This window comes from Engystomops pustulosus, chromosome 9 (assembly GCF_040894005.1).
Source record: "Engystomops pustulosus chromosome 9, aEngPut4.maternal, whole genome shotgun sequence".
Taxonomy (NCBI): Eukaryota; Metazoa; Chordata; class Amphibia; order Anura; family Leptodactylidae; genus Engystomops; species Engystomops pustulosus.
Window position 1 is genome coordinate 74204304 of NC_092419.1, and position 12412 is coordinate 74216715.

The 12412-nt window shown below is 47.3% G+C and overlaps 2 protein-coding genes across 2 annotated transcripts in view; both read right to left on the reverse strand.

Annotated features, from left to right (window-relative positions):
* Positions 1 to 2359: 2359 nt before the first annotated feature.
* Positions 2360 to 5176, reverse strand: LOC140077835 (uncharacterized). Its single transcript, XM_072125369.1, has 11 exons — positions 4978 to 5176; positions 4766 to 4894; positions 4558 to 4691; positions 4236 to 4469; positions 4021 to 4158; positions 3777 to 3914; positions 3586 to 3699; positions 3343 to 3462; positions 3180 to 3257; positions 2847 to 3067; positions 2360 to 2649 (listed from the first exon to the last, which is right to left on the reverse strand). The coding sequence occupies exons 1-10, from the start codon at positions 5065 to 5067 to the stop codon at positions 3028 to 3030; spliced, it is 1215 nt and encodes a 404-aa protein (XP_071981470.1). The 5' UTR covers positions 5068 to 5176; the 3' UTR covers positions 2360 to 2649; positions 2847 to 3027.
* Positions 5177 to 6349: 1173 nt separating this feature from the next.
* LOC140077834 (Krueppel-like factor 5) overlaps positions 6350 to 12412 on the reverse strand; it is a 306436-nt gene continuing 300373 nt past the window's right edge. Inside the window, exon 4 of the mRNA XM_072125368.1 lies at positions 6350 to 6500. Within this exon, the coding sequence (XP_071981469.1) occupies positions 6481 to 6500 (20 nt within the window). The 3' untranslated portion in view covers positions 6350 to 6480. The remainder of the gene's footprint in view (positions 6501 to 12412) is intronic.

Below are 12412 nucleotides of genomic sequence, written 5' to 3' on the forward strand. Positions count from 1 at the left end.
GGCACTGACAGCAGGGTGAAGGGAGGCAGAGGGCACTGACAGCAGGGTGAAGGGAGGCAGAGGGCACTGACAGCAGGGTGAAGGGAGGCAGAGGGCACTGACAGCAGGGTGAAGGGAGGCAGAGGGCACTGACAGCAGGGTGAAGGGAGGCAGAGGGCACTGACAGCAGGGTGAAGGGAGGCAGAGGGCACTGACAGCAGGGTGAAGGGAGGCAGAGGGCACTGACAGCAGGGTGAAGGGAGGCAGAGGGCACTGACAGCAGGGTGAAGGGAGGCAGAGGGCACTGACAGCAGGGTGAAGGGAGGCAGAGGGCACTGACAGCAGGGTGAAGGGAGGCAGAGGGCACTGACAGCAGGGTGAAGGGAGGCAGAGGGCACTGACAGCAGGGTGAAGGGAGGCAGAGGGCACTGACAGCAGGGTGAAGGGAGGCAGAGGGCACTGACAGCAGGGTGAAGGGAGGCAGAGGGCACTGACAGCAGGGTGAAGGGAGGCAGAGGGCACTGACAGCAGGGTGAAGGGAGGCAGAGGGCACTGACAGCAGGGTGAAGGGAGGCAGAGGGCACTGACAGCAGGGTGAAGGGAGGCAGAGGGCACTGACAGCAGGGTGAAGGGAGGCAGAGGGCACTGACAGCAGGGTGAAGGGAGGCAGAGGGCACTGACAGCAGGGTGAAGGGAGGCAGAGGGCACTGACAGCAGGGTGAAGGGAGGCAGAGGGCACTGACAGCAGGGTGAAGGGAGGCAGAGGGCACTGACAGCAGGGTGAAGGGAGGCAGAGGGCACTGACAGCAGGGTGAAGGGAGGCAGAGGGCACTGACAGCAGGGTGAAGGGAGGCAGAGGGCACTGACAGCAGGGTGAAGGGAGGCAGAGGGCACTGACAGCAGGGTGAAGGGAGGCAGAGGGCACTGACAGCAGGGTGAAGGGAGGCAGAGGGCACTGACAGCAGGGTGAAGGGAGGCAGAGGGCACTGACAGCAGGGTGAAGGGAGGCAGAGGGCACTGACAGCAGGGTGAAGGGAGGCAGAGGGCACTGACAGCAGGGTGAAGGGAGGCAGAGGGCACTGACAGCAGGGTGAAGGGAGGCAGAGGGCACTGACAGCAGGGTGAAGGGAGGCAGAGGGCACTGACAGCAGGGTGAAGGGAGGCAGAGGGCACTGACAGCAGGGTGAAGGGAGGCAGAGGGCACTGACAGCAGGGTGAAGGGAGGCAGAGGGCACTGACAGCAGGGTGAAGGGAGGCAGAGGGCACTGACAGCAGGGTGAAGGGAGGCAGAGGGCACTGACAGCAGGGTGAAGGGAGGCAGAGGGCACTGACAGCAGGGTGAAGGGAGGCAGAGGGCACTGACAGCAGGGTGAAGGGAGGCAGAGGGCACTGACAGCAGGGTGAAGGGAGGCAGAGGGCACTGACAGCAGGGTGAAGGGAGGCAGAGGGCACTGACAGCAGGGTGAAGGGAGGCAGAGGGCACTGACAGCAGGGTGAAGGGAGGCAGAGGGCACTGACAGCAGGGTGAAGGGAGGCAGAGGGCACTGACAGCAGGGTGAAGGGAGGCAGAGGGCACTGACAGCAGGGTGAAGGGAGGCAGAGGGCACTGACAGCAGGGTGAAGGGAGGCAGAGGGCACTGACAGCAGGGTGAAGGGAGGCAGAGGGCACTGACAGCAGGGTGAAGGGAGGCAGAGGGCACTGACAGCAGGGTGAAGGGAGGCAGAGGGCACTGACAGCAGGGTGAAGGGAGGCAGAGGGCACTGACAGCAGGGTGAAGGGAGGCAGAGGGCACTGACAGCAGGGTGAAGGGAGGCAGAGGGCACTGACAGCAGGGTGAAGGGAGGCAGAGGGCACTGAGAAGATAGTGAAGGGAGGCAGAGGGCACTGAGAAGATAGTGAAGGGAGGCAGAGGGCACTGAGAAGATAGTGAAGGGAGGCAGAGGGCACTGAGAAGATAGTGAAGGGAGGCAGAGGGCACTGACAGCAGGGTGAAGGGAGGCAGAGGGCACTGACAGCAGGGTGAAGGGAGGCAGAGGGCACTGAGAAGATAGTGAAGGGAGGCAGAGGGCACTGAGAAGATAGTGAAGGGAGGCAGAGGGCACTGAGAAGATAGTGAAGGGAGGCAGAGGGCACTGAGAAGATAGTGAAGGGAGGCAGAGGGCACTGAGAAGATAGTGAAGGGAGGCAGTTGATGTGTGTTTCATGAGTTAATGCAGCATGTGAGGCCATCCAAGTTATATAATCACCCTAGATGATTCCTTCTGTAAGGTGTATGTGAAAATGTTAGATAACCTATATATTTTAAATGTTTGTATACTTCCCCTGATTACCTGAAATATACCCATGTAATAAACTTTCAAACACAACAATTTGTATAAAGAGAATAAAACATTTATTGAGAAATAGATCCATCAATAACATCTCATAACCCTGTAAAGTTGATCCAGAGGAAGGCGAAAAACCCCATGGGACTGATGCCAATTGGTCCATAGGGGAAAAAATTCCTTCCCGACTCCAAATATGGCAGTCAGAGTAGCTCCCTGTATCAACCTGAATGAAAATGTATTTATCATAATATATAATTGCAAAAGAAAGAAACAAGAAGGAAATTCTTTGGCAGCTGAACTCCACTGCATTTCTTGATTCATTGGGCCGGACTTGAAGCAATCCTGTCAAGAATAAATAGGATAGTGTCATGAAGTATGAAGCTGTTTATGTACTACTTGGCCTCACTATCATCTACCATGAATCACATAACATCTCAGGTGTTTAATAGATTTTTTACAAGAATCTTTAATGAATATAAGCTAGACACCGTCGTTTATACACTGAGGGGACTATTCAGTTACTGTTATGTTGGTCTTACCAATAGTGCACCTCTTGTCCTGAAGAACAGCATATCTTCTGACCTTCTCTTCCGCTGAGCCAATGATCGGAGATCAATCCTGTTCAGAATGAATGAAAGATTTTATCAGAAAAGTAATGTAATTCAGAGTAAATAACATATGTATAAAGAACAAATATAAAACAAATAAAATTGGGCCTGTTTATCTTCGAAGTCTAGAACTTCTTCTTGGTTCTTCAGTCCTTTTAGAGAAAAAAAAGTACAATGTTATAACCAGATATTAGATATATTCACTTTCAGATTTGTTATTTCAATTGGATGGAATAATGTTTGTGAGAGTCTGCCTCTAGTTACCTAGTAGACCTGTCTGCTGCGGGCTCAGTCTTCCTTTGGGACCGTGTGGACACTGTGGGCAAGGAGGATGTCTGTGCTCTGCAATAAAAAAGAGAAGAATGCTATCATACCAGAAGTGATTCATTAGCGAAGTACAATTTTACTTTTTGACAATGTATCCAACCTTGAAGTAAATTCAGCATCATCCGAATCACTTAGGCTCTCCTCTGTGGTGCTGCCTATTAACTGTAGAATCCAATCATCTTCCTGCTGGCTAGCCTGATTTTCCTCTGCATTGAAATCCCTTTGTAGGAAACATAAAATACCAATAAATTAGCAATACACTCTTGCTATCAGGTACATAGAGTAACATAACGTAATGCATTGGCTATAATTTAGCTTGACAATAAATGCCCAGTATACTTACCGGATAGAGCTGCCTCCTTCAGGCTGCCTCCTCTTCTGGTTCCTGGTCACCACGCCGATCATATCCTCGCCGCCTTCTTCATCCGATTTACGCAGGTCTTCTACATCCAAGTTGCTTTTTAAGAAAAATTAATTAGTAAAAATTAGTACCCAGTCTCCTTCCACATGCCAATAAATGAGTAATATAGTGACCTGCTAGAGCTGCTTCCTCCTGCTTCAAGCTCACTCTTCCTGGGTGACAAGTCCATCCTCTCTTCTCTGACATCTTCCTCTTGTGGAAATGGGCCATCTTCATCTTCGCTGTCCTGGTCTTCTACATCCATGTATCTTCTTAACAAGCATAAAAACACAAACAAATGAGTAAAATCATACTGGCAAACAGGTGCCCAGACACGGTGTATTGGGTCTCATGACAATCAATGCATGGAATAGTTACCTGCTAGAGCTGCTTCCTCTTGTTTCAGGCTGTCTCCTTTTCTGGGATCTGGTAGTCACGCCGATCGGACTGTCATCATCAAGCTGCATGGTCTGGTCGTCTTCATTGTGATCTTCCTGCTCTTCTTCATCTGTGATTCTGGTTATCAAGCATATAAAACATTAATGACTCAGCAAGCCATTCTGTAGAACATATATTATGTTTGCTCACAGTACCTTGAGGTGCTGGGTCGGGGTTGATCGCTGGCGCCTTGCCCTGCCTGCACTACCAGAGAGTAGGCATGGCAGATGTCCTCCAAAGTCTTCTCCCTATAATTCCTTTCGGCTGTCAGATTTGTATGTGCCAAATATTTAGCAAAAAGGCACTTCTCTGAGTCCGAATAATTAGGCATTGTCCAAGTCTCACACACCCTCCGGACTAGTTGGCTGGTGATGCTGGGGAGTTCGAATCTAGAAGTACAAAAACAGATGGTAAATACACAGTATATGGCACTAAACTTACAATGAGTCTACGCAAATTGCATTTTGTGAATCTTACTTTTGGTGGTACCGCCTGATATCATTGGAGACATTGTGGATGGCCTTTCCACTAGTTGAAACAAAAAATGAGTCGTTGGTTGACTTACGGAGTATCAACTTAGGCCTCACTTTTTCAAAGTAGCACTCAAACCACTGGGGAAAAGAAGAAAAACAATGAACCATCTTATTTCCACAATTCCAATAACCTGTAGCCTTTAAAAAGTTACCTTTTCTTCCTCCTTGTTTAGCACAAACGTAGCCACTTGTTGGGTCGCTGTCTTGTGCGTCTTCACGCCAATTATGACAAGCTCCTCCCCTCTATAGGTGTGAGAGATGCGATCTCTCCATTCTGAGACCTAAGATTAAAAGTGTTTGGAAAATTTCATAGAAAATCAAAGCTAAAACAACATTGCAGAGTGAGGATGAGAATGGCACTCACTGTCATATTGGCCACAACCCCAGGACGCTGAAGATGTTTCAGAACAAGGAGGGCCTCCAAATAATAAATAATGTCGAGCTGTGAACTCATATCGCAGCTCCAGCCTGGACGGCTCCTATGGACTGGAGGAAAGAGGGCTTTGCTACTGATAGGAGCCTGCGGCAATCATCTGGGCTCTTTGTGGTAGTGATCAATGCTTGGTACCTACAAATGAAATGCATATGATATTTATATATAAAATACACAAGATATCACTATATAAAATAAAATGCATCATATATTAGACTCACCGCTTGCTGACAACTTCTTTAGATATGCCCTTTGACAGCCGCTTTTGAATGTCTTCGGTCACATCCTTAAAAAATTCGCAGGACTTATAAAGTCTGGGATGTTCTGAAAAAAGGTTGGTGGCCCTAAGCTGATAGGTCATGAACCTCCTGACATGCTTCAAGTAGTTGAAGACAGTCTGGTTGGCCAAGTTCAATTCCCTCAGCTTGGTGAAAAATGCGTTGGCCTTCTGCACATCTTTGACGAACTCCAGACTGACAGCCTTTGGATTCATAAAAAAATAGAAATCTGGAGACATCTTCCACCTCTTGGCTATAGTTGGTCACATTTAATGTGTCAGCCAAGTAAGAAGCAAAGCCCTTGAGAATGGGATGATCCAAAGAGTGGCGGCGGTATAAGCCTGCAGCCTTCATCCTCAGTCTTACATCCGAAGTCCAATTTGTCTGTAGGTGTCTAAAATTCAGAACATAAGGTTACATTTAACACAATCTGTCACATACACACATATAACAAGGAAGATATAACCTCAAGTCACTGACCTCTGTGTGCGACTATCCACAGGTAGGTCATCTTCGCTTTCTTCCTCTTCTCTTCTAGATGGTTCTTGGTCCCTCTGGTCATGGTCATCTCCTGGTCCTTCTTGGTCCCTCTGGTCATGGTCATCTCCTGGTCCTTCTTGGTCCCTCTGGTCATGGTCATCTCCTGGTCCTTCTTGGTCCCTCTGGTCATGGTCATCTCCTGGTTCTTCTTGGTCATCCATCTCCACTAGAGCTGGGACATCCTCCATGTCTGGTTCAGGCTCCACATGGCCCTGTGTGGCATGTTCCGGTTCAGGTTGGGGCACTGTGGAGGTGGCAGCAGGCACTGAGGTAGACGATGTCCCTTGCCTAAAATTTATGATAAAATATAAAATATGAATATGGATACCATATTGAAAGAGACAATTAGCAGACAGAGATAGCACATACCTGCTTGGAGTTGGCTTACTGATTATTACAAATCCTCTGTCCTCCAGAAAGGGGACTACATTCTCTAGAGATCCCAGAGACATTATGTCCGGATAATAAATGGCTGTGCCCTTGGCTGCTATAGACAGAAGTTGTTTCCTGGCCAATTTTAATGCAGCTTTCCTCTCCTGTTCTGTGTTGAGCCGCATGCACTTTCTTTTAAGATGGGTTGAAAGTATCTTATCAGGTCTGCAGCAGACGGGGCAGGTCAAGGGAGTTCTGTTAAGACTGTTTAAAAACAGATACAATCATTAAAATATGCTTTTTATGTAGGTTACATATGATATTACTGTATAAAATAAGATTTTAGACTTTTACAAGCAACACTATGTTCCAGTGTCACTTCATTTACATACAATCGTAATCCAATCAGTGAGGCTCCATGTGACCATCCTTTGTTGGGGGTTGTATGGAAGAGCACAACTAAAACCAACTGGAATATGTGCTATACATATATGATATAATATTATACATACTATATATATACACTATATGATATAAATAGTATATAACATTACACAGTATGTAGTAATAAAATAACCTTAGTCTATCTATAAATACAGCTCGTGATAAAACACAGCGTCTGTACTTACATTCTGGATGCAGACTCCATGCTTGTCCAAAGTAGATACAAAAAAAGGAAAATGAATTCCTCAAAAGAAGCAAATAAAAAAAAATACAATAAGAAAAGTAAAAATAAACTAGCAATAAAGCCTGGTGACTGCTTTCAAGTGGCAAATTCACCAAAAAAACTACAAACTTCACTGCAGTAGTAGAAAAAATAAGGGAAACAAATTCCTCAAAAGAAGCAAAAAATGCTGTAAGAAAAATGGAAATAAAATAGCAAATGCTTGTAAAGCACAAAGGAAGTTTAGTGACTGCTCTCTATGAGAAAAATCTCTAAACTGAAACCCATCCCCCACTGCACTCACTGTAACAATGTAGGTAGGGGGGGGGGGGTCTCCTAGATAAAGATAAGTTGGTTACCTGTGTTACTGTTATCTTACAGTCAGCACTGCCATCTTGTGGCTATTTATCAGAATACAACACCAGAAAATGTTTGCACTCCTAAACCTACTTTACTATCCTCATGGTGTGTAATGAACTTTTTACTTTTTTATTGAAGTTTTATGTTGTTTTATATTCATAATTAATTAACTGTTTTATAGTTTTCATGGTTGCTCACTGTTTTAACAAGTCTGTTTTAACAAGTTTTTCACTGTGATTTATTAAACTGTATATACTGTGTTATAATGTTTATTACAATTTTATAATCATTAAATAAACAATATTATTTCTTTAACATTTTGTTCTTGTGCATTTCAATAGCATTTCTTAGGGTATTTAAGGCTTGGTAGGCCTTTTGGAAGCAGTGAGTGGTGTACATCGAGGGGCTGGTAGTTAGCGTCATGGGTGTTGCGGCCTACCACCCCATCGAGTTATTTCAGGCTAGGTAGAGTACCCAAATGAGTGGTGTACATCGAGGGGCTGGTAGTTAGCGTCATGGGTGTTGCGGCCTACCACCCCATCGAGTTATTTCAGGCTAGGTAGAGTACCCAAATGAGTGGTGTACATCGAGGGGCTGGTAGTTAGCGTCATGGGTGTTGCGGCCTACCACCCCATCGAGTTATTTCAGGCTAGGTAGAGTACCCAAATGAGTGGTGTACATCGAGGGGCTGGTAGTTAGCGTCATGGGTGTTGCGGCCTACCACCCCATCGAGTTATTTCAGGCCTGGTAGAGTACCCAATGTAGACGATTCCAAATGATGTCTAAGTTTCATCTCAGCCTTTGGTAACAGTGAGTGGTGTACATCGAGGGGCTGGTAGTAAGCGTCCATGGGTGTTGCGGCCTACCACCCCATCGAGTTATTTCAGGCTTGGTAGAGTACCCAATGTAGATGATTCCAAATTGTGTCTAAGTTTCATCTCAGCCTTTGGTAACAGTGAGTGGTGTACATCGAGGGGCTGGTAGTAAGCGTCATGGGTGTTGCGGCCTACCAGCCCATCGAGTTATTTAAGGCCTGGTAGAGTACCCAATGTAGATGATTCCAAATTATGTCTAAGTTTCATCTCAGCCTCTGGTAACAGTGAGTGGTGTACATCGAGGGGCTGGTAGTTAGCGTCATGGGTGTTGCGGCCTACCACCCCATCGAGTTATTTCAGGCTTGGTAGAGTACCCAATGCAGATGATTCCAAATTGTGTCTAAGTTTCATCTCAGCCTTTGGTAACAGTGAGTGGTGTACATCGAGGGGCTGGTAGTAAGCGTCATGGGTGTTGCGGCCTACCACCCCATCGAGTTATTTCAGGCTAGGTAGAGTACCCAAATGAGTGGTGTACATCGAGGGGCTGGTAGTTAGCGTCATGGGTGTTGCGGCCTACCACCCCATCGAGTTATTTCAGGCTTGGTAGAGTACCCAATGCAGATGATTCCAAATTGTGTCTAAGTTTCATCTCAGCCTTTGGTAACAGTGAGTGGTGTACATCGAGGGGCTGGTAGTAAGCGTCATGGGTGTTGCGGCCTACCACCCCATCGAGTTATTTCAGGCTAGGTAAAGTACCCAAATGAGTGGTGTACATCGAGGGGCTGGTAGTTAGCGTCATGGGTGTTGCGGCCTACCACCCCATCGAGTTATTTCAGGCTTGGTAGAGTACCCAATGTAGATGATTCCAAATTGTGTCTAAGTTTCATCTCAGACTCTGGTAACAGTGAGTGGTGTACATCGAGGGGCTGGTAGTAAGCGTCATGGGTGTTGCGGCCTACCACCCCATCGAGATATTTCAGGCTTGGTAGAGTACCCAATGTAGATGATTCCAAATTGTGTCTAAGTTTCATCTCAGACTCTGGTAACAGTGAGTGGTGTACATCGAGGGGCTGGTAGTAAGCGTCATGGGTGTTGCGGCCTACCACCCCATCGAGTTATTTCAGGCCTGGTAGAGTACCCAATGCAGATGATTCCAAATTGTGTCTAAGTTTCATCTCAGCCTTTGGTAACAGTGAGTGGTGTACATCGAGGGGCTGGTAGTAAGCGTCATGGGTGTTGCGGCCTACCACCCCATCGAGTTATTTCAGGCTAGGTAAAGTACCCAAATGAGTGGTGTACATCGAGGGGCTGGTAGTTAGCGTCATGGGTGTTGCGGCCTACCACCCCATCGAGTTATTTCAGGCTTGGTAGAGTACCCAATGTAGATGATTCCAAATTATGTCTAAGTTTCATCTCAGCCTCTGGTAACAGTGAGTGGTGTACATCGAGGGGCTGGTAGTAAGCGTCATGGGTGTTGCGGCCTACCACCCCATCGAGTTATTTCAGGCTAGGTAGAGTACCCAAATGAGTGGTGTACATCGAGGGGCTGGTAGTTAGCGTCATGGGTGTTGCGGCCTACCACCCCATCGAGTTATTTCAGGCTTGGTAGAGTACCCAATGTAGATGATTCCAAATTGTGTCTAAGTTTCATCTCAGCCTCTGGTAACAGTGAGTGGTGTACATCGAGGGGCTGGTAGTTAGCGTCATGGGTGTTGCGGCCTACCACCCCATCGAGTTATTTCAGGCTTGGTAGAGTACCCAATGTAGATGATTCCAAATTGTGTCTAAGTTTCATATCAGCCTTTGGTAACAGTGCGTGGTGTACATCGAGGGGCTGGTAGTTAGCGTCATGGGTGTTGCGGCCTACCACCCCATCGAGTTATTTCAGGCTTGGTAGAGTACCCAATGTAGATGATTCCAAATTGTGTCTAAGTTTCATCTCAGCCTTTGGTAACAGTGAGTGGTGTACATCGAGGGGCTGGTAGTAAGCGTCATGGGTGTTGCGGCCTACCAGCCCATCGAGTTATTTAAGGCCTGGTAGAGTACCCAATGTAGATGATTCCAAATTATGTCTAAGTTTCATCTCAGCCTTTGGTAACAGTGAGTGGTGTACATCGAGGGGCTGGTAGTAAGCGTCATGGGTGTTGCGGCCTACCACCCCATCGAGTTATTTCAGGCTAGGTAGAGTACCCAAATGAGTGGTGTACATCGAGGGGCTGGTAGTTAGCGTCATGGGTGTTGCGGCCTACCACCCCATCGAGTTATTTCAGGCTTGGTAGAGTACCCAATGCAGATGATTCCAAATTGTGTCTAAGTTTCATCTCAGCCTTTGGTAACAGTGAGTGGTGTACATCGAGGGGCTGGTAGTAAGCGTCATGGGTGTTGCGGCCTACCACCCCATCGAGTTATTTCAGGCTAGGTAAAGTACCCAAATGAGTGGTGTACATCGAGGGGCTGGTAGTTAGCGTCATGGGTGTTGCGGCCTACCACCCCATCGAGTTATTTCAGGCTTGGTAGAGTACCCAATGTAGATGATTCCAAATTGTGTCTAAGTTTCATCTCAGACTCTGGTAACAGTGAGTGGTGTACATCGAGGGGCTGGTAGTAAGCGTCATGGGTGTTGCGGCCTACCACCCCATCGAGATATTTCAGGCTTGGTAGAGTACCCAATGTAGATGATTCCAAATTGTGTCTAAGTTTCATCTCAGACTCTGGTAACAGTGAGTGGTGTACATCGAGGGGCTGGTAGTAAGCGTCATGGGTGTTGCGGCCTACCACCCCATCGAGTTATTTCAGGCCTGGTAGAGTACCCAATGCAGATGATTCCAAATTGTGTCTAAGTTTCATCTCAGCCTTTGGTAACAGTGAGTGGTGTACATCGAGGGGCTGGTAGTAAGCGTCATGGGTGTTGCGGCCTACCACCCCATCGAGTTATTTCAGGCTAGGTAAAGTACCCAAATGAGTGGTGTACATCGAGGGGCTGGTAGTTAGCGTCATGGGTGTTGCGGCCTACCACCCCATCGAGTTATTTCAGGCTTGGTAGAGTACCCAATGTAGATGATTCCAAATTATGTCTAAGTTTCATCTCAGCCTCTGGTAACAGTGAGTGGTGTACATCGAGGGGCTGGTAGTAAGCGTCATGGGTGTTGCGGCCTACCACCCCATCGAGTTATTTCAGGCTAGGTAGAGTACCCAAATGAGTGGTGTACATCGAGGGGCTGGTAGTTAGCGTCATGGGTGTTGCGGCCTACCACCCCATCGAGTTATTTCAGGCTTGGTAGAGTACCCAATGTAGATGATTCCAAATTGTGTCTAAGTTTCATCTCAGCCTCTGGTAACAGTGAGTGGTGTACATCGAGGGGCTGGTAGTTAGCGTCATGGGTGTTGCGGCCTACCACCCCATCGAGTTATTTCAGGCTTGGTAGAGTACCCAATGTAGATGATTCCAAATTGTGTCTAAGTTTCATATCAGCCTTTGGTAACAGTGCGTGGTGTACATCGAGGGGCTGGTAGTTAGCGTCATGGGTGTTGCGGCCTACCACCCCATCGAGTTATTTCAGGCCTGGTAGAGTACCCAATGCAGATGATTCCAAATTGTGTCTAAGTTTCATCTCAGCCTTTGGTAACAGTGAGTGGTGTACATCGAGGGGCTGGTAGTAAGCGTCATGGGTGTTGCGGCCTACCACCCCATCGAGTTATTTCAGGCTTTGTAGAGGACTAGGTAGAAGCTACTTCAGGTTTAATAGCTGAGACTCTGGATTTCCACTGGGCTGCACAAAAGATTCTGCCCCTAAACAGCCAAGGCAGCACCCCAGCACAATTGTACTACATGTACACAGTTTAAGTATCACCCTAGGCTTGGTAACTGAACTATATGTATTGGTACCATAGATTTTGCTATACAGGAGTCAAGTCTGCAACCACTGTGCTGCACAAGAGTGAAGTCAGCAGCCACTGAGCTGCACAAAAGAATGCGCCCCTAAACAGCCAAGGCAGCACCCCAGCACAATTGTACAACATGTACACAGTTCAGCTATCACCCTAGGCTTGGTAACTGAACTATATGTATTGGTACCATAGATTTGCTATACAAGAGTCAAGTCTTCAACCACTGTGCTGCACAAGAGTGAAGTCAGCAGCCACTGGGCTGCACAAAAGAGAGCACCCCTAAACAGCCAAGGCAGCACCCCAGCACAATTGTACTACATGTACACAGTTCAGATATCACCCTAGGCTTGATAATTGAACTATATGTATTGGTACCTTAGATCTTGCTATACAAGAGTCAAGTCTTCAACCACTGTGCTGCACAAGAGTCAAGTCAGCAGTCACATGAC